Genomic DNA, 25,894 nt, shown 5'->3' with positions numbered 1-25,894 from the left:
CAGTTGTTACAGAACTAATCAGGATCGATGTCGGTATCGTCATTTTGTGTAAGACTGGCCAGTGTTTAGTACTGTTTACATCTTATAGATAGCAATGGAAATGTATCTTTGTACGCTTGAATAATAAAACAGTTATTTTTAAACGCTATTTGTAATCTAGAGAAACTTATTAACTAGACCGTGTCGAGGTTCAAAGAAGTTGGTTAACGAATTGTTTATATCAGTAATTTATCACAATTAAGTTTTGTTTTTCTAATCGGTAACTCAAATCAAGTAAGGAAGAATGAGACGCCTCCATTTTGTGATGTCCTTTACTTCAGTATAAAGACTGATGTTATTGACCCCAACTTTTTACCCCCCCCCCCCCTCCCCAATCCGCTACAATTGTTTTGTCGGCGTAACGCAGCTCGATCACGATCAGCAAGTTTTGTGTGTAGGATTTACAATGCACTTATAGTCAGACATGTACCCCCTTTTTTTCTTGCAACAAATTTTTTTTTCTCAAATTTACGCACAAATTTGAATTCTAGAGGAGTACCCCCCCCCCTTTTTCACTTTAAAGGTCCCTAGACACAATTTGAGCTCAAAATTTAAAGGAGATGGGTGAATAAGGCGTGTAAAATACCCATATGAGGAATGATTGGATACTACAAAATAAAAAATATCATTAAATCTGATAATTTTTAAAAATATATAATTAAAAAACATATATTTAACATTACATCGGTTTGTAACCCTTAGATATTTTATATACTTGTAATAGGTTGATTTAAACTGGCGTATGCGTGTCGAAACCTCCAAATAGTGTCATTTTTATAACTTTAATGCTTTCTATTTTATAGAGTGGGTTTGAGCTCCATATTTTTGTCATAGTCTAAATGCGGTTTAATGTGCCTCACTACACCGTGAAATAGTTTCTCAAATGAGCAGAACATTACTGGATTATGATAGAAAGCATGATGGATAAGAATTATATATGTCAAATAGGCGGAAAAATGTGCAACTTTAGATAAAAAATGATGTTTTCAAAAATTTCATTCAGTAAACATAAACAAAAGCCCTAGGTGGATTCGAACTCATGACCTGCGTTTCACAAGCCTGGGCTGCGTTCAAGATCGTAGCTGCTAGCCTAGCCGCTAGGTCGTATATATCTAGGTCTATTTAACGGACGGCTAGGTTAGCCGCTAGGTCTCTGATTTGAAGTCGGAAATATTCAACTAAAGACTTATTATATTGACATAATTTGTTAATTTCAAGCGGAATATACATGTTAAGATTCATTATAACTTAAAGGATGAATAAAATATCACTATATAAATATATTTCGTGTTTGTTACAAAGTGGTAACTAAGGTGGCCATCTTGAATTCGATGCTTAGCATGAAATATTTAGGCTACGAATATCTACCTAGCGGCTAGGCTAGCATTCCGTTCCACTACGTAGCCCTAAGGTAGCAGCTACGATCTTCAACGCAGCCCTGATACTTTAATCACTGAGCTATGACGATATATATCTGAATCGATTGATGCAAACAGTTGAACAAAAACATTTAAATCGCCATCTTGTGACGTAGTGTCTTAAAAAGTATAAGTCTCGGTGTAGTGAAATACCTTAATAGAATTAAAACCAATTTCAATCAACAAAAATGTAGAGAGATGACCCGCTATACTTTAAAAATGTCATTTTGTAGCCAAGCAATTGAACGTTTTAGAAAATAATACAAGTCCGTAAATTCGTGGCCAACGTCTCATATATATAGCATTTAAACAATGCACTTTGTTGTGAACGAAATGGCTCTGGTTTAAAGGGCATTGTCACGATTTTGGTCAAAAAATATTTTTCCGATTTTAATGTTTACAATACTTCAGTAAGGCATTTTTAATAATAGGCAACCAAAATGTTAGTTCCATTTGTTGAGTTGTAAGGAAGTTACATAGCTCACAATTCTTTGCTATGTAAACAAAGCTTTTGTTTACATTTTGAATGTTGAAGTGAAACAAAGCTTTTGTTTACATTTTGAATGTTGAAGTGAAAATTCCAGTTTTAGACCTAAAATGAATGTGTTAAACACTAGAAACTGTTATGCTTAAAATCAATAAGAAGATCAACAAGTCAGCTTGAAAAAGATTTTTACTGGTATATTGAACCTCTGTAAACAAAAACAGGGCACGAGCCTTGTTTACATGACAAAGAACTGTGAGCCATACATCTTGCTGATAACTCAACGACCGAGCTCTCAATTTTCATTTGATAATTAGAAATGCATTCATAAAACATTGTAAATAATAAAAACAGAAATACAGAATTTGACCAAAATCGTGACCATGCCCCTTTAAAGCATCAGACATATAAGGTAACATTATAGAATTCTGGTTTTTAGGTTGTGAGTTCGATACCACCAAATTTAGGATTTATTATTTTTTTCTAATCTTTTTTAAATATTTCAAACTGAATATAGTTAGAAATTACCGTTTTGTAAACTAGTAATAACACATCAACTATATTTAATTAAAAAAAATATTAATTTTGAAATTGTATTTTACGACTAAACCAAATGGGCAGTTGCGTCATCTTATTACCCCATCTTCTTTAATTTTTCCATTAGTTGTGTTTAAGGTGGCTCGACACACCAATGCATTATTTGATGGATCGATGAAGAATTCTCTTTGAGAAATGATTATTCAAAAATGACACTTAGATCGGCCTCTGATTATTTTATATGAATTTTTTTATAGAAACCGGTAACATCGTTTTAGCTGCGAACAAGATATATTAGAGCTAAAAATTTGTTATCGATTAATGCACAATACAATTATCTATAAATACATATCAAAAACGGCCAGATAAACTTTGAAATATTTTTGTAAATAAAATATTTATGAAAATGAAAAAAAAAAAGGATTGTAGATATTTTTTAAATCTATGGATAAAAACTGCAGCTAAACTGTTACTCGCATTTAACAATTGCTGTACAATCATACTTCAACAAGAAATTGAAATCAAATAGTGAAATTAAAGTATAAATGGAAAATTTTAAAATCGAACTGATCCCGATTGTAATTAAACTGATCCCGAACGAAATCACATAAAGTTAGAATGAATCAGAATTTTGCAAAAATTTCAGGTTGTTTAGCTGTAAAATGGTTTCGTCATTTACTAACTTTATAATTTATATCAATTACTTAGAAAAAAAACTGCAGTTTATTTGTAAAATTTCAATTTTAAAATAATTCTGATCGGGATCAGTTTTTTTTCAATCGGGATCGGTTCAAATTTGATAAATAGCAATTTTTTCCAAAATTTCGCATTTTCATTTCAATTTCTTTGTAAAATATCATTGTTTAGTAAATAGTTTATGTGACTATATGTTATTTTTAAAATTTTATCCATAGATTAAAAAGATATTAAAGAATTACAATTTTGATTTTCAGAAATATTTTTTTAATTAAAAAATTTAACACTTGACCAAACGATCTTTGGCATGAATTTATTTATAATTATATTACACATTAATTGACAACAAGTTTTAAGCTCTAATATATTCTGTTTGTCTGCAAAACTGTTTTTCCTATTTCACTGAAAAAATACAAAAAAATTCGTATAAAATAACTGAAAGCCGATATTGATCTCTGTTTTGTGGAATCATGTTTCAAAAAAGATTCTCTATCGATCCATAAAATAAAATTTTGGTGTGTCGAGGAACCTTAAAATGGTTAATGTGGGTATTTTTGATGCTGTGTCAAAATTTGAAAGTCAAATATTGCGTTAAAAGCAAGTTACAAAGTTTGAAATTCTTTATTTTATAAACAAAGCTTGAGTCTTGTTAATGTTTACGTATGTGTTTTTATTGGTGTAAGTTTCATTAGTTTCAATCAAATGTTGCTTTCTTCTGTTGATAATCATATTTATAAACAAATTGAATCAATTTATCTTGTTTGCCACGGTCGAGTTATTTTGTCAAAGGAATGTTAATTCCTTTAAACCTTACTTTACATTATTCATAAACAAATATAAGACTCGACTTTGTTCACATAACAATGAATTCTTACCTTTGTATCTCTCTTTATATTATCGCGACTTCTAACATTCAAATTTGAGTCAATCAATCGAAATGCATTAAAGGTAAACCATTTTACACAGATAAAAAAATATTTTTTATCTCAATTTGTGTCCAGCAGTTTTAAAAATTAATAGTCTGTTTCTTTTAAGTCTACCCCCACCCACAGGGGCCAAGCCCGTTTTAACATTAATTTCAATGTAACCTTGAAATTAATTGTGCCCCCACCCTCATCAAAACCGACGCCGCATGCCTATTTTTTTAAGGGACGCGATTTGAGCTCAAAATTAAAAATTTTATTTTTTCACTTTTACTTTTTAGAATGGTTAATATGGGTACTTTTAATGCTTTGTCAAAATTTGAAAGTCAAATATTGAGTCATAAGCAAAATACAGAGTTTGAAAATCTATGTTTTGTAAACAAAGCTCGAGCTTTGTTATGGTTTACATATACATGTATGTTTTATTGGTATAAGTCTCAATCAAATGTTGCTTTTTTTTGTTTATCATATTACCCATGAACACATTGAATCAGTTTACCTTGTTTTCCACGAGTCATTTGTAAAAAAAAAAAAATGGCAATTCCATCCTTTACATTAATTGTAAACAAATATAAGACTCGAGCTTTGTTTACATAACAATTAATGATTTCTTACCTCTGTATCTCTCTTTTAACTTAACTTCAAACATTCAAAGTTTGGTCGATCGTTCAAAATGAGCAAGTAAACCATTTTATACATAAAAAAAGAAAAGGAAAATTTTGATCTAAAATCTAAAATTATTGTGCGATTTAATTTCACAAATTTTATCTTAACAAATGGTAACCATACACATGAGTATTCTGTATGATGCACTTAAATACATATTAATCTATCAAAATTTCGTTAATTTTTATGAAAACTAACTATAATGCGAAATGGTGTGAAGAAGTCTCAAAGCGCGAATGACAAAGTACCAGTATTTACGACATTCCCGAGGTACGTTCAATTAAATTAGGTCTCTTTACACATGGAAAACTTTTCAACCCACGCATGCAGTTCAATTTATCTTAAAAAGGACGCACACGGTGTTGTAAAGTACAGTGGAAAGCAAATCATGACGATGAAGGGGAGAACAGTACTTTTGCTGCTTTTGATTATTTACTTGGATGTATGTTTCTCTTTTTTATGTTGTTCCAGAGGTAAGAAACTCGATATTTGTTGCGGACATGTTTCTGCAATATAGCAATTAATTTACGAAGCCTTAACATCCTGGTTAAAAAAACTGTCTGCATGTCTTGGCTATAATTGATGAACATTATACATGTATCAATACAATTACGTTATGTCTTTTTCAATTTCAATTCTTTATTCACTCAAGACCAGTTCACTGGTATTTGAGGTTCAAAATCAGTATATACAAATGTACACGAACACAGTCAAGGATCACATGTACAGTAGGAGTAATAATGACGAAAAAAAGGTTAAAATCACAATACAATAGGTTGTTAAAGTTGGTTTCTGGAAGAACAGACTTTGAAAATTTTCTTAATAAATATTGACAAGTTTTTTAGTTTTTCTACATTAAAAGTATTCATAAGCTCGTTAAATTTTATAATATTTGGGTTTTCATAATATCTCTTGGGCAAAAACATTTTTCTATCGTTTACAAAATGTGTACATTCTAAAATATAATGAAATTCATCCCCAATACTATTGGAGTCAAACATTGTACATTTTCTTAAATTTTTTTCAATATTATGCCATCTACCTGTTTCTATGGGGAATCGATGATTACATTTTTTTAATTTTTTAAAAAATTTTAAATATTCAATAATAAATGTGTCATGTTTAAATCATTGATTGATGTACCACTAATTAACATAAACTGAGAATTAAAACATTAAAAGTATCACTGTATAAATTTTTTCATGATTAATTTTAATTTTTTATAGGTAGAAAGTGCCGGATTTGCAGGTTCCCCCCGATCAGGTACATTTAGAACACCTCAAATAGACACAATTGTAGTTTAATAGTATTCTGTAAATGATAAAAATTTCAGGTTAGAATTTTTTTTTTGCATAGTCACCTAGTGAATTAAAAATTTTGGGTAAATAGACTCGCACCGATCCGAGTATGGTCGGAGTGAAATAGATAGCATGCACAGATCTAAATGTATATATATAGAGGGTATTGGGGAGGGGGATACATGTCAATGGAAAATTCAAAGAAGATAGGGAAAGAACTATTTTTTTCAATTTCGAGTATTTTGTTATAAAATAAGTGGCATTGTTTTGTAATTCTTTAAAAGGAGTACTTACCCAAGGTGAGTTCGTAAGCATCCATCACGAAGTGTAAATGAAAATACATAATTTAACATGTAGTTAAAACTTACATTAAAAAAACAGTTTAAACCTGGGATTTTTTTATTTCAACATTAATTTTGCCATGCAGTCGATCTTATATAAGCAGGAAATGAAACTGATTGGTGTCACTAATTAAACAGTGGCTTCAGTCAGGTATATACACACACACCACCCTGCAGGTGTGAAGGGTTCACACCTTCAGGTGTTTGACTGTTTGAAATGATCATGTAAACAATGGACATTTTATACGTCCTCTTTTTGCACATATTTCCAATATGATACACGCTTAAAAACGTGACACGTTACAAAATCAAATATTTTTTACAATTAAGTTAAATACCGATACCTGCAAGCGGTACGTATTATTGGTATTTTTCATTTGCACTAGGGCACATGTGTAAGTTATGCTAATTATAATAAATTGTTCAATTCTTCGATCCTTTTTTCTATAATTATATTTTTGGATCAGACTTTTGCCTTTGTTAATATCAAAGAAGGGGAGAATCCAAAGGAATTGATTTGTTCATAAGAAATTAAACACATGTAATATTAGCAAAGAGCCATATTCCTTCGGCTGTCTTAGCATTTTGTATCTTAAAAGTTAAGTATTTAAGGTGATTCAGTTAAAAAATTTCTTAAAAAGAAAATATTTGTGTTGACACTCCGGTAAAATGTTATTTTAGATTCCTGCCTGTTACACCAACATATAGCATTAATTTTTTTTCACAAGTATCATATAAACATTATGAAATGCATTTCTTGGCCCCTCCCCTAATTTAAAGAATAAAAAGGTCATTAGATGAAAATCAATACCGTCAGACAAATAGCCCAAACATAGCTTAATATTTTAAGATTATTTCAATGAGACGGACAATCGTTTGCAATGGATTTCAGGCCTTTGTCACATTTTTGAAAACTCGTTGGATAAAACATAATTATAAACATTTTTTACTACAGTAACTTCTCTTACTAAATATTACATTAATTTTACGATCTTTTTAGGGACACAATGCATTTATATATACATGTACCGGGTCTCATTCCTTTAATTGAAATATCTTACGATGAAAATCAATTATTTAAATACTTATAAATAATGTGTAACTACTCTGAATAAATAAAAAAAACTTCCCTTAAGTCAATTTCATGTCCACTCCAACATTAAGAAGATCAAGTGAAAAATATCACAACAAGAATCAAATGAATATTAAACTACATCCATGTATGACCAGTTCTTTCAACGAGGCGGACCTTTTCTTAAACTATAATATTGGGTCCTACATGTACCATGATGCCATCCAGTATTTCAACAAGCGGATCTTTTCTTGAGTCATAATATCAAATCCTACTCCTAAATTAAAATTAAAGATCTTATTTTTCCATCGGGGCAGATCTTAACTAGTGATGTGAAATTAGGCCCCTTTCCAACATGGAAGTCAGAGAGAGAGAGAGAGAGAGAGAGAGAGAGAGAGAGAGAGAGAGAGAGAGAGAGAGAGAGAGAGAGAGAGAGAGAGAGAGAGAGAGAGAGAGAGAGAGAGAGAGTTTAAGTTTAATAAATTATACCAATACAAGCCTGCTTTTCTTAGACACTATCTCTTTTATTAAGGACGTCAATCTTTTACTCCAAGGGGATGCATATTTATCTTAAATTAGCAAGGATGTTATTTTTTAGGCAATTTACTAATAGATTTATATTTCTGCATAAAAACATTTTGTAACATATCACAGGTTATATACATTGCTTCTTATATTTCTTCCTCAACGCAATTTTTGTAAGTACGCTGTTAGTTCAACTTTAATTTTTCATATATGAGAAATCCTAACTTGGACATACCAAAATTTGAAATTTGTAGAATTTATCGATATATAAATAAAGGAATATGGAATCAATCTTTGAGAATTTTGAGGTGATCAAATACGGTTGAGAATAAACACTTTACTTTTTTGTTTTAACAAAATTGCATGTATATTTTTTAGAGAAAAAAAACAGAGAGAGAGAGAGAGAGAGAGAGAGAGAGAGAGAGAGAGAGAGAGAGAGAGAGAGAGATTATTACCACACTATCAGACTTTTATTACTTTTTAAACTGGTCGATTGAATAGAACACTCAGATTTCAAAGAAAATGTAAATATTGTAATATTTATTGTGTGGAAGATAAATTTAATTTTCTATTGGTGTGTCATTTGTATGATCTTTTTCATAAAAAAATATATCAAACCATATTTTTGGAGGAAATCTTCTATGTTCAAATTTGTGCAACTTTAAAGATCAGAAAATTTCCAAATTATGAATAACCTTGTAAAGTATACAGATGATATTTAAAATTACGAAATGAATTGTTTGCATAATTTAAGTTAATTGTCTATTCTCCTGTTCCAATTGCATATCATTATGTTATATGTACATGAATACGGATGGGCTGTTAAGGATGACGTTTACTCAGAACGAAAAAAAATTCCACTGATGATAATGAAAAACCAACTATTGTGTGTTATAGACCTTTAATTGTAGTGTTAATTTTCATTTTCAAAAAAGTAGGTCAATGACCTACTTTTTGAGTTAATGGCCATTGTATATTTTTGGAAAATTAAAGGAAAATCACTTAAAATTTTACACTATGATTGAGATTTTCTTAATAGTGAAAATAATACAAATTGCTCAACACTTTTGAAAATGAAATACAATTTATGAATGGCAGTGACATTAAATACATACAAAGCATTAAGTTTTCGTTCAAAATTTTTATAAATATTCCAGTCCGAATTTCCTCTATCACTTTTCAAATTCCTACCCATTTTTGATCCAATTTTACAAAAAATTGAATGATGATAATACAAAAACATTTATAGTATTAAACTACTTATATTGATCTTATTCTGTTGGCATATAATTTATATGAGGTCAATGATCAAAATTTTGAGATATGGTGTCTTTTATCGTTTTTAAGCATATTTCAATATTTTTTAAATTCGGGCCATACGATTATTTTAATGAATAAATGAGGTAAAACTAACAGAAAATATGTAAAATTATATAGACTAAAATATAAAATCTTAACTTTTAATATTAGAGTACTTAAAAAAATATTTTAGCGGAAAACAAAATCTGCAAAATTTAGTCCGAATTTCCTCTGTTTGGCTAAAAGTCTATTTTTGTTTTGGTATAATTCCATAATATAGTAGAAATATCGAATGTTATGTCAATAATAATTCATTTCACTGATACTTTTTGTGTTTAGAGCAAATTTTAATCATGACATTGAACTTTATAACAATTCGAATTTGAGAACTCAAACCCTGAGTAAACAACACCCTTAAGCCTAAAGAGAAGAAAGAATGAATAAACACTACATGTTCCTGTGGTCAATCAAAACATGCTTTTTGATAATAGGTACATGTGTCTTCTAATTAACTTCCTTTTGTTTTTTCACGCCCTTATAGTTACCACAGTTACGTATGTTCACTAAATGGTCAACGTAGATCGCTTTTGTTCAGGTAATCTATATACATGTATGTGGCCTCTTATCATTTATCATACACTAAATAAATGTGGTTCTACCTAGAGACAATAGGGGAATTCTACCTAGATACGTATAAATTATTAGTATATAATCATACGTTCCTGACCTACTGAAAATTAAACAAAGCACAAGCTAAAAAGACAGTTTAAGTTGTGTTGAACACTACAGCGGAGATATTTTTTTCTTTCACAGTTCAGGGGTGTATTCTGATTAGCACAGGTGTGAATGCCTGCAGGGCTTCTTTTACCCGTGTTCACCTGTCGTGAAACCCTCTGTTAATACATATACACCGGAAGAGATTTAAAAACAAAGGGACTTATAGTGTGTGCAAATTATTGTCAGAATACTCCTGGTTTTCTTTTTTTCAGATTCTTATACAATTGGTCAAAATCTAACCCGCTATCAATATTTAATATTCCAAAGTAATTTAAATAGTCATACGGGCATACATGTACGATACACAAATGTCCGATTGGATTACATAAACAAAGACATCTTTAAGATACATGTACAGGAGCAAAAAGAATAATTACTTTAAGAGAACTTTTAATATGTGACTACGGGTAGGACCTTTTCTTATAGGGGAAAGCCGGACCCTAAATGGTCCGGCCGGACCATTTTACAGGGCGGACCTTAAATTATACGACACCGGACAGAAAGTGGAGGGGGGGGGGGGCAATAAATGAATATAATATAAATTTCAATAAATAATCAGCATTAATTCACTTTTTTTTTACAAACAGGTAGGCCTACTCTTTTTCCAAATTACACATAAAAAGGGGGGCAGTTTTTAAACAAGAGGCCCATGGGCCACATCGCTCACCTGAGGAACAATAGGTATGATAAAATCAGCTTAATGGAGTCATAATACAAACTATCTGGACAATGTACAATAATACATGTAGATCCTGTATAAATAAAATCCATTTTCCCCTGGATATTCTTATGTTTATAATCATTAGTCCCTTTTCTAACAAGATGATTTTATAGTCTTATCATATGTTGAGTATTGCAGTTCTCAAAATGATCCTTAACAATAGTTTATATATTAGATATAAACGTACATCAAACTATGAACCTTCTCGGGAGGCCAAAGAATTGTCCTGGGGCCAAAGTCTTAACAATTATAAAGAAACATCTGGCTGATTAGTTTCTGAGAAGATTTTTAAAGATTTACCCTATATATTCCTTTGTTAAATTTTGACCCCCCCCCCCCCCCATTGTGGCCCCACCCTACCCCTGGGGATCATGATTTTCACAACCATGAATCTACAATACCTGAGGATGCTTTCACACACGTTTCAGCTTTCCTGGCTGATTAGTTTCTGAGAAGAAGATTTTTAAAGATTTACTCTGTTTATTCCTATCTAAAACATCGACCTCCCATTGTGGCCCAAACCTACCCCCAGGGTTATGATTTTCACAAATTTGAATCTACACTACCTGAGGATGCTTCCACACAAGTTTCAGCTTTCCTGGCTAATTAGTTTCTGAGAAGAAGATTTTTAAAGATTTACTCTATTTAATCATATGTTAAACTTCGACCCCCCATTATGGCCCCATTCTACCCCCAGGGGTTATTATTTTCACAACTTTGAATCAACACTACCTGAGGATGCTTCCAAAGAAGTTTCAGCATTGCCGGCTGATTAGTTTCTGAGAAGAAGATTTTTAAAGATTTACTCTATATATTCCTATGTTTAACTTCGATCCCCCATTGTGGCCCCACCCTTCCCTCGGGGGTCATGATTTTCACAACTATGAATTTACACTACCTGAGGATGCATCCACAAAAGTGTCAGCTTTCCTGGCTGATTAGTTTCTAAGAAGAAGATTTTTAAAGATTTACTCTATATATTCCTATTTTAAACTTCGATCTCCCATTGTGGCCCCACCCTACCCCCGGGGGCCATGATTTTCACAACTATGAATCTACACTACCTGAGGATGCTTTCACACAAGTTTCAGCTTTCCTGGCTGATTAGTTTCTGAGAAGAAGATTTTTAAAGATTTACTCTATATATTCCTATGTTAAACTTCGATCCCCCATTGTGGCCTCACCGTACCCCGGGGGTCATGATTTTCACAACTTTGAATCTACACTACCTGAGGATCCTTCCACACAAGTGTCAGCTTTCCTGGCCGATTAGTTTCTGAGAAGAAGATTTTTAAAGATTTATTCTATATATTCCTATGTAAAACTTCGATCCTTCATTGTGGCCCAACCCTACCTCCGGGGATCATGATTTTCACAAATTTGTATCTACATTACCTGATGATGCTTTCACACAAGTTTCAGCTTTCCTGGCTGATTAGTTTCTGAGGAGAAGATTTTTAAAGATTTACTCTATATATTCATTTGTTAAACTTCGACCCCCCATTGTGGCCCCACCCTCAGGTGAGCTAAAAAGGTTAAGTTTACAATACAATAAGTTGTTAAAGTTGGTTTCTGGAAGAACAGACTTTGAAAATTTTCTTATTAAATATTGACAAATATTTTACTTTTTTAAGCTTTAGTTTTTAAGATCTGTGTACAAACATAGAATTGTGAGCAAATCGCTGTATCTTGCTTATAATTCGAAGCTTAACACTCAAATATGGTTAGTAAATAGAAATTGTAAACAATTAAACACAAGAAACATGCACTACATGTATAACAAATAAAGAACACAATTTATTTTTTCGAAATGAATCATATATATATACATGTATATACCTACATATTTCCGTCAGCGATATCAAACTCTATTTAAACTGAATAAACTCGAAAAAATGCCGAGCATCTCAACAAAACCTATTGCATTAATCTACATGTACCATTACGCAAAAGATAATGCCGAATTACCGATAGAATGAATTGTATTTCAGTACCCGTCCCCTACATCCGATTTTGCTTAATTTGCGCAGGTAAACAGTTAACTGTTTGATTTACCGAAGTCTCTGTTTGATTTGATACGTAAAAATCACGAAATACAGACGATAGTTTCCAGGTTACAAAGCATAATGAGAACGAAACGAAAATCAGAACAAGCTAACACCAACGTCATGTGTGAAAACTGTCAACGCATTGAAATATTTAGCCTCAATTTACTTCACAAAATCGGCACCAATATATTTTGTATGTTTCAAAATTTCCCTTCATACGCGAACTGTTGCACAACAAGCAAATTCATCATAGTCAGATCGACCCTTTTTCGTATAATGTCATGGCTGCTTTAAACAAAGAACCTCGTTTTAGAAGTATGGAATCATTTTACCGGATGCCGAACCCGAAGCTATTAAACTGATTGAAACACGCATTTCCTTTATTATTATTTTCGTAATAACTCAGATTTGAAACAAAATTTCCACTTAATTTTTGCAATTTATATTTTCCTTCCCATAAGGATAATTTATGCTAAACTATGTTGAATTTGCCTCGGTAGTTCTTGAGAAGAAGATTTTTAAAAATGCACCCCCCTTTTTCTACAGTTTCAAGGTTTTCTCCGCTTTGAATACAGATCAAACTTTTATTTCTGCAATTTATATTCGCCCTCCCATAAGGATGATTTGTGCCAAATTTGGTTGAAATTGGATAAGCGGTTTTAGAGAAGAAGTTCAAAATGTAAAAAGTTTACAGACGGACAGACGGACAGACGGACAGACGGACGGACAGACGGACGACGGACAAAATGTGATCAGAATAGCTCACTTGAGCTTTCAGCTCAGGTGAGCTAAAAAGCGCTCTTCGTTGCTGATTATTTAGTATTTACTGAAATTTGTATTATATTTTTTACTTATTTGTTACTGTTTATTAACTGTGTAGCAACTTAATAATAACGTTGGCAGACTTAGACGCTATCATTTTTCTAAATGTACGTAATTATTTGAAAACATTTTGTTTTTCAGAAGAAGAAACTTAGGGTTTAATAATAGAGGACTTTTTAGAAATCAGCTAAATCAACTTGATCGACTGAATCAACTGAATCAACTGAAACAACGTATTTTGTTGCGTAACCTTGGAAAAACAACAAACAGAAACAGGAATGGTCCCCGATTAAACCCTTCTCCAGAGAAACCAAAAATTGTGTATGTATTACAATGTGTATAATACAACAATTTTTATGGTTTGCAAGTGTGGTAGAACATGTTAGAAACGGTATTGATATCTTTTTATAAATACTTGTATTTTACATCAGTAAACACGTAGATTTCAAGTCAAAGCACTTCTAGTTATAAAAGCAATTCATCATCCTATGTATTTTGTATCATGTGTATGGTATTAAAATACGGAACTTATAATTAAGGGAATAAGGAACAATTTAAGTTAACATTGTTCGATTTTCAATTCATACTTTGTAAAGAATACATGTACTTTCTACCGCAAGTTGATTTTATAACGATTTGAAACGCAGAACTCATGATCATTTTTTCATTCCACAGCCCCCCATCGCCAGTGGTCAAACCTGCGATCTCCACGATATTAGGCGCGACACCGCATCAGATGAAGTTATAAAGTCATTATCTGTATTCCATGTCGTTTTAAAAGATGTGTTGATTTATTATTTTATATTTTGTTGTTGTTGATAATACAATTATATTTTTAATTTGTAAACTAATGGTACTTTGTGTGTACACGGATGAGAGTGTGTGTGCGAAAAAATAACCCCTCCCCATGTTCGACCGATGGAGCCGCTTCGACCTTCGCACTTTCGCCTATTAAAATCTGAATAGCCCACCTAAAGCAATTTCAATTAATGCCTGCATATGAGACGAGATCAGAAACATCATGATTTATAGAACTATGCGTTACTGAAAACAATGCCGAACTTATGATAACCAAATAACATCGGGCTCGTTATGTACATTGACAACATGTAAACATCCGTTTTCACTTTCACCAAAAATCCATCTTTATAAACTCAAAAAGTTTCCTGAATATATCCAATGAAAGCAGCATGAAGCGTGTTTCAATCATATTGTTCTGCTTGGTGTTGATTCGGCTGGCGTCAAACACGAGGCAATTTAAGCAAAACCTACCACAGTTGAACGTTTTATTGATGATAGCTGACGATTTAGGAATTGGCGATCTCAGTTGCTATGGGAACAAAAATATAAAGACTCCAAATATTGATATGCTTGCTTCTGATGGAATAAAATTTAATAGGATGTATTCGTTTCCTTCTAATTCCGGTGGCATGGCAGCAATCTTAACAGGTAATTGAGTTATGAGGTATTTATCATACAGGTATACCCACTTTTAAATCCACATATGTCATTAAATTTGTATTAGAATTGCGATTTATTTGTTGAGTTCGGGTTAAGACACGTTTCATTTTGTAGGTCAACAGCCTCCTAAGTTTGGTCTTGTAAAGAGCAAAAATCAGTCCAGGGACGACTTCTGGAGCCCTGCCCAGCAAGGTGCCTTGCTTCATCTTGGAGCTAGGAATCTAGGAAGGGTGTTTTCTGCTAACAACATGAATTCCTTTTTCAATGGAAGGTGGGGGCTTGGCTTTCAACCTGACACAATACCAACTTCCAATGGATTCTTATCTTTCTATGGAACCCTAATGGCACACAGTATTGGATGCACAACAGAAAATAACTTTTCGGATTCAAGTCTTTTCTGGGAAAAAATGGCAGGATACTCGCCAATTATCTTAAGCCTAGTGACAATGATTATCATATCAAAGTATTATTCCATGATAAAATTCAGAACATTTGTTCTATTGATGTTTATTCTCTTGCTGGGAATTGTAAGTTTACGTACCTGCTGCTGGGTGTCCGATTACAATCCAAAAGCATGCATTTTAATGGAGAATAACGTTATCAAAGAACAGCCGTATAATGAAGATAATGTGTCGTTAAGATTGATAAAGAATGCAGTGCATTTTTTCAAATACAGAGCAAAAAACAATGTCCCATTTCTCTACATCATGTCCTTTCTTCAACCTAAGTTTCCATATCTTCGATCAACTGAATTCAAGAATAAGACAAAGTCTTCTTACTACGATTCTATACTTGAACTTGACTGGAGTGTAGGAAAAATCTTAAAAGCTTTGGAGAAAAACAACTTGAAGAATAACACACTGGTCATCTTTGTTTCAGACAATGCTCCATCGTTCACTCATCCAGTCACTAAACTTCCATTATCTCCAAACCATCTAGAATCAAATACATATACAGCCAATAAAATTGTTACAAAGTTGCGGGGGGAGAAGGGATCAAGCTTTGAGGGGGGTTTACGAGTGCCTGCAATAATGAGACTACCTGGAACAATTCCTGAAAATGCAGAATCAAATGTTGTCACTTCACTAATGGACATATACCCCACTGTATTAGATTATTACAATTTTGAGAAAACGGTCTATGACAGAGCAATAGATGGTAAAAGCTTATATCCTGTTTTTAAGGACCCAAATCTCTCCCCTTCTAATTCACTTCATGATCAGCTCTACCATTTCTGTGACCTTGGCCCTGTAGGAGCTGTAACTGTTGGAAATCTGAAAGTCTTATTCCGCAAAGGAACTGAAACGGATTGCTCTGGATCACTTCTTGATAACCCTCTCATTTTCAATGTTTCGTCTGATCCTGAAGAATTGCGTCCTTTGCTTATAAATGCACACATGCCCCTGTTATATCATATCAAGGCTTCCCTAAAGAAGTACGAAATGAAAGCTAACCTTCATCAGATAAAGCACTCGCAGTTTGACCAGATGCCCAATCCTTTTGATTTTCCATGCGATGATATTCTCGATTGCTCAAAGACATATGATGAAGATGGATCATTTGATGCATTGTTTCATGAATAAGCATGAAAAATCTATTACCATTAAAGAACTGTAAAGTGATGATTGATGGCCATGCACTTGCCTTTGCAGCAGGCATGCTCTGAAACATGGCCTTGCCAAATTTAGAGACCAGATCAAAAGTGAGACCATGCCATGTTTAAGAAGATGCCTTTAGGTAGATCAATACAGTATAAATTGCAATTAAAATATTAATGATTAGACAGAGCTTTTAATATTTGACTACCATTTTTTGCCCTTTATATTTTATGCATTTATTTTGTACATCAATATTAAACACATGTAGGAGTAGACTATTTTTTACATGCTGTAATTTTGTAAACATTTACTTAATGCATTTCTGTACATCTTTACATAGAAAACCTGTTTTCACATAATTTAACTTTTACTTTTTAAAAGTAAAAATGTTCTCCTTTGATATTTTTTCGATTTTAAACTTTAACATACATATAATGGCATAATAGTTTTTTTTTTTAATATACTAGTAGATATTTTTACATGTGCATTAGAAATAAAAAAAATTGATTGAGTGATATGAAATTATTGAGAAACAAAGAAAGTTTAGAAATCCACATATATGCAAGAATTATGAGAATATATAGCAATATTACTTATTATACTTTATAATGTACAATAACAATCACAAAGTTATATATAAACATATTTATTTTGATATTGATATACATATTTTTTTTTTTTTAATAAAACACAAAATAAAATGTCTTTTGTCATTTTATTAAATTTTGTCATAATAAAAAAAAGATATCACAGAGAAAGCAACGAGAATGAATTGACAAAGAAATGTAATAAAGCCCTACAAAATGTCCATTTCTTTCATCATGACCATCGAGCATAAACGGTGTCTCCTGCCTCTATAGAAAAGTAGTTCAGTGGTCTGAGGTCATTGTCGAAGTCTATCTCACAGCCCTCCATCTACAAAAATCATGGAAAATTAAATGACATTTGCTTTGTTATTATCTTTCCAATTATATAGACAATGTTAGAATTATATAATAGCTACATATTTATTAGAGAGAGAGAGAGTTCATTACATAAACTATTAAGATTTGGCTCTCTTAAATTAATTAAACATTTTCCTTAGCTTGCATCCATGTAAAATTTTCAATGGACAATGGTGTGAGAATTTTTCATTTTAAAGATGGATAATTTCCAAATATAAAAAAAAACTTATAAGTTTTTAGTAAAGATTGAAAAATGTACACTTTCTGTTTGTTCCACATCTACATTTTAAATACATGTACAGTACAAAGCTACTTGTTAATAAAGTTATCTCCCCATTTTGCACAATATTTTAAATAACTTGCCTTTTTACTGACGTAGGAGAGCTTGATTTCCGAGTCGGCTTTATACAGTCTTTGAATCAAAGCCTTTAGTTTTTGAACAATCATAGTTCCTAAAACATGAAGTATGCATGCATAAATATTCAAAAAATATATGAAATTTGTCAAAAAATTCAATATCCATACAAACATGATAAATTTCTACAAAAAAGGTACAATATATAGATGCAATAACGTTGTGGAATTGATCGTAACATTGTCATTGCTTTTCTGTAATAGAAATACCTGGCAGTTTCTTCTGTAGAGGTTTGACGTTCGGATCATCAGGGTTAACAATTTTAATTTCTACAAGATTAATGGATGTATCGTAATTCAGTGAACTTGTTCGTATTATTCAAGGGCATGTATGCTTCGTAAAAATTACCCACAAATTACTGGGTATATAAATAAAGTAGAAACTGGGTAATATGTGTAGCATACCTATCAAACTGTCTTTTAGCTTCTGTGGCTTCTTGCTCATTTCAGAACTTTCTGGGGCTCCATATACTGTAACAATACAGGAAATCAAAGAACTGTTAGGAAAATATATGCTTTGTATGCAATTCAAAACACATTAGCTTTCCAAGTGGGCTTAATACACTGTAGTGACATAAGAAACCATGCTACTGGTAGAGAGATATTTGTGAATACAGCCTATAACTACCGGTACATTGAAAATGATATGATCTGTCAGTAAGTACTGTAATTGCAAATGCAACATCAATACTTAGTCACAATCAAAAAAAGATAAGAACCTTACAACAATTGCTTAGTGTTGTAATCACTTTTTTCGTTAACATAATTTTTTATCTTTCTTTTTTTTATATATGAAACAAATATTCAACCATTTAAAGAATGTAATTTTCTTGATTCTCTTGTACAAAAATACTAATAAAATATTATATTCATGAAAGTCTGTGAGGACAGTACCTTTGACAAAGTGCTGGAACCTGGGATGCTGTGTGAGGAACTCTTGGTTGGGACTGTTCAGGCTCAGGTCTTGGTTTCCTCCCGATTTCAGCCAGTCCCCACCAAACCTCTTCAGATAGTCTATTTCTGCACCTTTTCTCTCTTCATTAGTGACCTGTCAAGTTTAATAACCAAAAAAGATGATACCTGAATAAATTCAATGTTTTAATGGGTTTTAAAAACCATATTTCTATACCTGTTGCTCCCAATTCTTTACTTTTGTAGAGAATTTGCACAAAATACATCAACACAAAATGTTATTGTAAATGTATCCCAAATATCAGAGCAATTTTTAAAAATACTAATTATAACAACAAGTTACTTGCACATTTAATATCATACATAAAATTAGTTTTCCAAACGTTTTACTTTTGTTATTACTGGAAAGGTTAATCTAGGCAAGATTTAGCTTACACAGAATATATAGTCAAAATTGCGCCTTCACCATTATTTCTGATGAAGGCATACATGCAAGAAAAAATATCCAAGCAAACCAAAAACTCTCAAAATTTTGACCATAAATATTTGGCAATATTATTATGGTATCAAACGTCCACTTTGATGAAATCTACGTGATGGTATGCATTTGAACAATAAATCATGACTGAATTTTTTGTAGGGTTTGAAATTTAAATATTTTTGTACCTCTGTTCTTTGACATTTCTTCAAGTTGGCAACTTTGGCTATGATGAGCTGTCTGACAGTCTCTGGAGAGGCTGTCTCCTGTATAGGGTTTCCATGTATCTGCAGGTCCTCAAAACTCTTCAATTTGTTCAGTTCATTTATACAGCTCCACTATAAGAGATGAAAAAACAAAATGCACATCATCTACTACTCAAAAGAATTAATATTTTCCCCTCAGTGTCTATGTTCACATTTTAGCTGTACTTGCACTTCAAAATGTATGTTAAGTAAGATTTACCTGTGAAATTCTATTGTTGTTGATGTAGATATGCTTCAGGTTTGAAAAGAACTTGGTTTTACTTCCTAAACTGGCATCAGGAAATGTGATACTGCTGATTTTATTATCATTCAGAATAAGACTCTCTAACCTGAAAAAAAACCCCACTCAAACTATGAATTCCTCATCAGTATTTCTTTAAACAAAGCTGCTCATATGGAAAAAATGCTTTCTTATTAATGGATTTTTTTGCAAATATTTGTACTGTAAAACTAAAACATGATTACAGTGGACATGCTCAAAATGAATTAATGCTTACAGCCAAGTGATTTTTATTCTGCATAACTTTAAAATGTATTGTACAGTAAATTTAACAGATATTGCAAAATAAATTTTAGCTTATAGCCAAGCAAAATCGCCTGTCCCTTTTGCAGGCATGTTTTACTGTCTATATAGGATAATAATTATTCACTTAATGTACTAGCACCTACCTTGAACAAATATCCAACTGTAGAATTTGATCCCAGGACTCTAGACAGTTTGATTCCAGGTTGAGGAGTACTAAATTCTGCAGTTGACTCCCAGGGGAATGTACAGATGATAGATTATTGAAACACACATGGAGCTGCTGCAGGCATGGAAAGCCTTTACAGCACTCCAACAACTGAAATACACAGCAATATAATTAGAGTATGTGCATGTATTTGTTTTTGAATTTTGATCATCACAAAATTCAGCATTTATTGAATAAACAGTTCTTTTCGTACATTAGTTAAATGTATGCCAGTAGATAAGCCAACAAAAAAATTAAATTTGAGATTATATTCAACAATAAACATAGGTAATCATAGATTACTAAGCTCACCGAGACGGAGCATCACCCTTATGAGACATCACCTTCATAAGACCACCTTTATCATTTTATATGAAAATCATACTTTATGATCTTGGATATTCATGGATTCCGTTTTGACAAAATATCGTATATCATCTGATAAATTTTTTTTATGATAATCATATGTTCATATGTTAATCAATACAATGATATAAAATTAAATATTGCATCATGTCATATTTATAATATATATCATATAATACAATAAAATACCGTAATAAACAATAATGAGATATGATATTGTAACGTATGATATGACATTGTATTGTGTTATACCTTATTGTATTTGATCACATAATACAATATCATAAAATATAATACAATATAGTATTATATTACAATATCATATTACATAATACATCATAACACTGAAACATGATATTATATTGTATAATATAGTATGATATTGTATTGAATGACACTGAAACATATTTGATACATTATATGATATTGTATCATATAATACAATATAATTTGATTCCAACACTGTATCTTATCAAATGATACAATATTATGTGATAAAGTAAAATATTATAAAATACATTATTATATTATACATATTGTATCATATGACACAATAATATATATTACAATATCATATAATACAATTTCATGTGATATAAAAATATATCATATAAACCAATATCATATCATATAATATCGTATGATACAATATTATATAATATTACAATATCATATAATACAATTTCATGTGATATAATTCTATATTACTGAAACCAATATCATATTATACAATATTGTATGATACCATATTATAGAATATACAATATTGTATCATAGGATATAATATAATATTTTGCAAAATCTTATGTAATTGTATCATGTGATAAAATAATATATTAAAAATACAATATAATATTATACAATATTGTATCATAATATACAATACTATACATAACAATATCATGATACAATATCATATCATAAAATATCAAAAAAATTGATACAATATCATATCGTATCGTATAACTTTTTATAATATAACATATGATGTCATATTGTATCATATCAAACAATATTGTTTCATATCATACAATACTATATCATAGGAATCATGTTATATCATTTATCAACAAACACATCTATCTATCGAGCTGGTTTGAGTGAGGTAGGAGATTCCTTTAACATCCTTGATAATGGAGATCAGGCTCTGCATCTGAAGCAACCTCTGCATTTAATTTATAATAAAGTTAAATCAACTATGCAAGCTATCATCTATAAAACATGTGACCTGTTCCAAAAAACTAAACCTCATCCAGCATCCGAAACCTATGGCTCAGATTCAGCATTCAAGCCCATCAGGTGCATTGGTATCATAAGACGCATCATCCATGCAAGTTTGGTGAAGTTTGGACCAGTAATAACTAAGATATCATCATCAGAGGGCACTAGCAATTAAAACCTTAACTTCCTCCAGCATCTGCAACCTATGGCTCAGATTCAGCATCCATGCCTGTCAGGTGCATCTGTATCATAAGACACACCATCCATTCAAGTTTGGTGAAGTTAGGACCTGTAATAACTAAGATTTATTTTTTAGCATCCTTGATAATGGAGATCAAGCTCTGCATCTGCAGCTACCTCTGCGATTCATTCATATTACAGTTTAATCAACTATGCAAGTTTGAAATAGTACTATCATCTATTAAACATGTGACCTGTTCCTAAAAACTTAACTTTATCCAGCATCCGAAACCAGACTCAGCATCCAAGCCTGTCAGGTGCATCAGTATCATAAGACACACCATCCATGGAAGTCTGGTGAAGTAAGGACAAGTAATAACTAAGATATCATCATCAGAGGGCACCTGTTTCAAAAACTTTATTTAACCAGCTCTTAAAACCTTAACCTCCTCCAGCATCCAAAACCTATTGCTCAGATTCAGCATTCAAGCTTGTCAGGTGCATCAGTATCATAAGACGCACCATCCATACAAGTTTGGTGAAGTTAGGACCAGTAGTAACTAAGATATAATCATCAGAGGGCACCTGCATCAAAAATTTTAACCAGCTCTAAAAACCTTAACCTCTTCCAGCATCCGAAACCTATTGCTCAGATTCAGCATTCAAGCTTGTCAGGTGCATCAGTATCATAAGACACATCATCCATACAAGTTTGGTGAAGTTAGGACCAGTAGTAACTTAGATATTGCTATCAATGGGCACCCGCAACAAAAACTTTAACCTGCTCCAAAAACCTTAACCTCCTCCAGCATCCGAAACATATAGCTCAGATTCAGCACTCAAGCCTGTCTGGTGCATCAGTATCATAAGGCACACCATCCATGCAAGTTTGGTGAAGTACGGACAAGCAGTAACTAAGATATTGCTATCAAAGGGCACCTGCAACAAAAACATTAACCTGGTCCAACAACCTTAACCTCCTCCAGCATCTGAAATTTAGGACCCAGATTCAGCATCCAAGTCTTTCAAGTCCATAAGTAGGTCCAGATGCATCATCCATGCAAGTTTGGTGAAGATAGGACAAGTAATAGCTTAGATACAGGACCTGCAACAAAAACTTTAACCAGGTCCGGACGCCGACGCCGACGCCGAGGGTATAGCATAAGCTCTCCTTGACTTCGTCTCGGTGAGCTAAAAAGTTAATTATACCTGTTGCCAACTGTAATGGACTCTGTTTAATTTTAAGACTTTCACATTGGAGAAAGAATCACTCAATTCTGTCACATCAGTAGGCATTTCCAGACGATTATCACTATAAAGAACAAGTCAAAAAAATATCAATCAGATTAAATCAATCACTGCACTAGTATTAGGCATCTTCGCGAGCCAAGGGTTTTCGGTCCACTCCACTCCCTGGGAGCTGAGTGGATCAAAAACCTTTGCTAGCAAAGATATGTTTTAAGTGAGCATTAAAGAAAGGTTGAGCTGCTATTTTTCTAACTTACCTTGCATTTAAATCTGTGAGATTGGGTAAACATTTACAGATAGCTGCTAATCTGGGCCATGATGGTAGGAGATTTAGGGAGAGATCAAGCTCCTGTATCTGGGGGGTACATTTTCTTAGCTTTTCGGGGCTCTCTCCTACACCATAAACCAAGCATCCTCTCAGAACCACCTCTTGTAAGGTATCTAGTTTACTGTATACAAAAATATCAATTTGAGTATATTATTACTTGGTACATGTAATTTACTATAGTGAGAGAAATCTGCTGCATAAAACTGACAAATGCAATACACATGTTTCACTGCTCACTCTGATTGCTAACTGAATCTCGCATCAATAATTTGTATTTTGACAAGCTGTCCATCTGTCACAATTAAAACTACAATAACCATAATTCCCTAGGATAACTTCTGGATCTGCGCATGCCTTTTTTGTTCAAATTTATTTGCTTATGGCAATTTACTAAACGACATAACAGAATAAAACTATATAATTATTTTGTCGTATCTTTACCATACCTCTGTTTTTCATTGACTGATTTGGCTCCGACCATTTCCACCACTGTCTTCTTCTGATTGCTGCCCACAACAAAAAGCTCTTCTGTTATGACTCCTGCATTGGGGTCATCAATTTTACCATAACGGTCCACAACAGCATCAAAACAATTAATGCCCAGATCCAGTTTCTTCCCTCTCACGAATGACCCAGATGTAGGGTGTCTAAAACATGAGTGCATCAAATGATTATGATGTTCAAACTGATAATAAATGTAGTGGATTCTTTTAACTCTATGACCTTTTCCTATTAATATTGTGCGGGTGATCAGAGTTCATATGCAAGGTTGTACGAAATTCTTTTTCAATCTTTTAATTCCTGGTAGATTGTAACTGTATACCGGTAAGCTTTAACATAGAATGTAAATTACTTTTAATTATATAGCTTTGCATCATTTTTTATCCATGGAAAATATCAGTGGATTATCTCTGGAACAAGGATCATTCACCATACATGTAAATCAAAAACCAGTGTCATAAACTAAATAGAGTGATAAATATTTCAGGAACAAATGTAATCATTACCTTGCACTAAAATATCTCTGGCCATTATGACTACCATCATGTTTACCTCGCTCAGCTTCGTCCCAATCAACCCCGATCCAAACTCCTGCAATGAAATAAAATAACTTTAAATGGGATTTTAGGCATCACAAATAGATTATTCATATAGTATCTTTTAAATCCATTATTCAGACGTTTATGTGAACATGCATTTTAACTGACAGTCTGACAGCAATCCTTACCTACAAGATATACAATATATTAAGAGAACATGACATGCATTCACGCTTGTTACAAAATATTTTAAAAATTTATAAATGTTTTTTTTTTTGGAAAAATTCACTGTCATATCTCCAATAATTCGAAATTTGGGACACTTTTGCTTGTCATCATAAAAACTAATTTCTTAACTACTATGTAAATCTTTTTCCATGATAACCAAGTGCTGTATTCACCATAACAATCACAAACATGCACACTGAAACATCTTCATTAGAAACCCCTTTAGAACCATTTTATCAAGACCTTGGACTTTCGGTTGGACGTAGCTATTTATTTCTTGTGTCAAAACAAGTTAAAAATGACGCGGTATCAAGTGAAATATGCACCGATTGCGTAGTCTTAGCTCAAAGGCCAGACAAGTCGTTGATTTCAAAGAGCCACGTCTGAGTGGCCAGCAGTGAAATAAACAGACCTACGTCACATTGCTGTTTGACACAACTACCCAAAGCCCAAGCTCTTGTTAAAATGGGTCTATTTACCTTTTGTGTCTGGTAATGTACCAATGAATTTGACACTTCCATAGTGTCCTTCTGAAGCTACTCTGTCGTTGATTTGTAGTTCACTCCCATCAGTTCGCTTGACATCCATTTCTTTCTGTAAGTCAATATTTGCTCATATATGATTATATATATATAGTTTTAGCGAAAAACAAAAGTAGCGAGATCGTCAAAACTGGAAAAATAGCTAAAAGTAAATAATGTAATAATGAATTACCATGTTGTTGGTCAAAGTATTTGAAACGCTTGATATCAACATTTGCTCTCCTTTTTATAAACATTCAGCTAACAGAGAGTAGTTTTTCTTCGTTGTCAG

The 25,894-nt window shown here is 32.3% G+C and overlaps 2 protein-coding genes across 2 annotated transcripts; one reads left to right on the top strand and one right to left on the bottom strand.

Annotated features, from left to right (window-relative positions):
• The first annotated feature begins 14,663 nt into the window (after positions 1-14,663).
• On the top strand, positions 14,664-17,411 carry LOC105345207 (arylsulfatase H). Its single transcript, XM_011453286.4, has 2 exons — positions 14,664-15,115; positions 15,242-17,411. The coding sequence occupies exons 1-2, from the start codon at positions 14,857-14,859 to the stop codon at positions 16,708-16,710; spliced, it is 1,728 nt and encodes a 575-aa protein (XP_011451588.3). The 5' UTR covers positions 14,664-14,856; the 3' UTR covers positions 16,711-17,411.
• Positions 17,412-17,426: 15 nt separating this feature from the next.
• On the bottom strand, positions 17,427-25,883 carry LOC105345208 (tubulin-specific chaperone E). Its single transcript, XM_011453287.4, has 14 exons — positions 25,796-25,883; positions 25,561-25,675; positions 24,821-24,905; positions 24,260-24,460; positions 23,743-23,934; positions 23,447-23,549; positions 20,409-20,581; positions 19,939-20,068; positions 19,662-19,811; positions 18,978-19,131; positions 18,489-18,554; positions 18,294-18,353; positions 18,033-18,121; positions 17,427-17,640 (listed from the first exon to the last, which is right to left on the bottom strand). Exons 1-14 carry the CDS (start codon positions 25,835-25,837, stop codon positions 17,545-17,547), a joined length of 1,656 nt encoding a protein of 551 aa, XP_011451589.3. The 5' UTR covers positions 25,838-25,883; the 3' UTR covers positions 17,427-17,544.
• Positions 25,884-25,894: the final 11 nt, after the last annotated feature.

Source organism: Magallana gigas, chromosome 6, assembly GCF_963853765.1.
Source record: "Magallana gigas chromosome 6, xbMagGiga1.1, whole genome shotgun sequence".
Taxonomy (NCBI): domain Eukaryota; kingdom Metazoa; phylum Mollusca; class Bivalvia; order Ostreida; family Ostreidae; genus Magallana; species Magallana gigas.
Note: the sequence above shows the minus strand (reverse complement) of the source record. Positions and strands in the feature narration are given on the sequence as shown.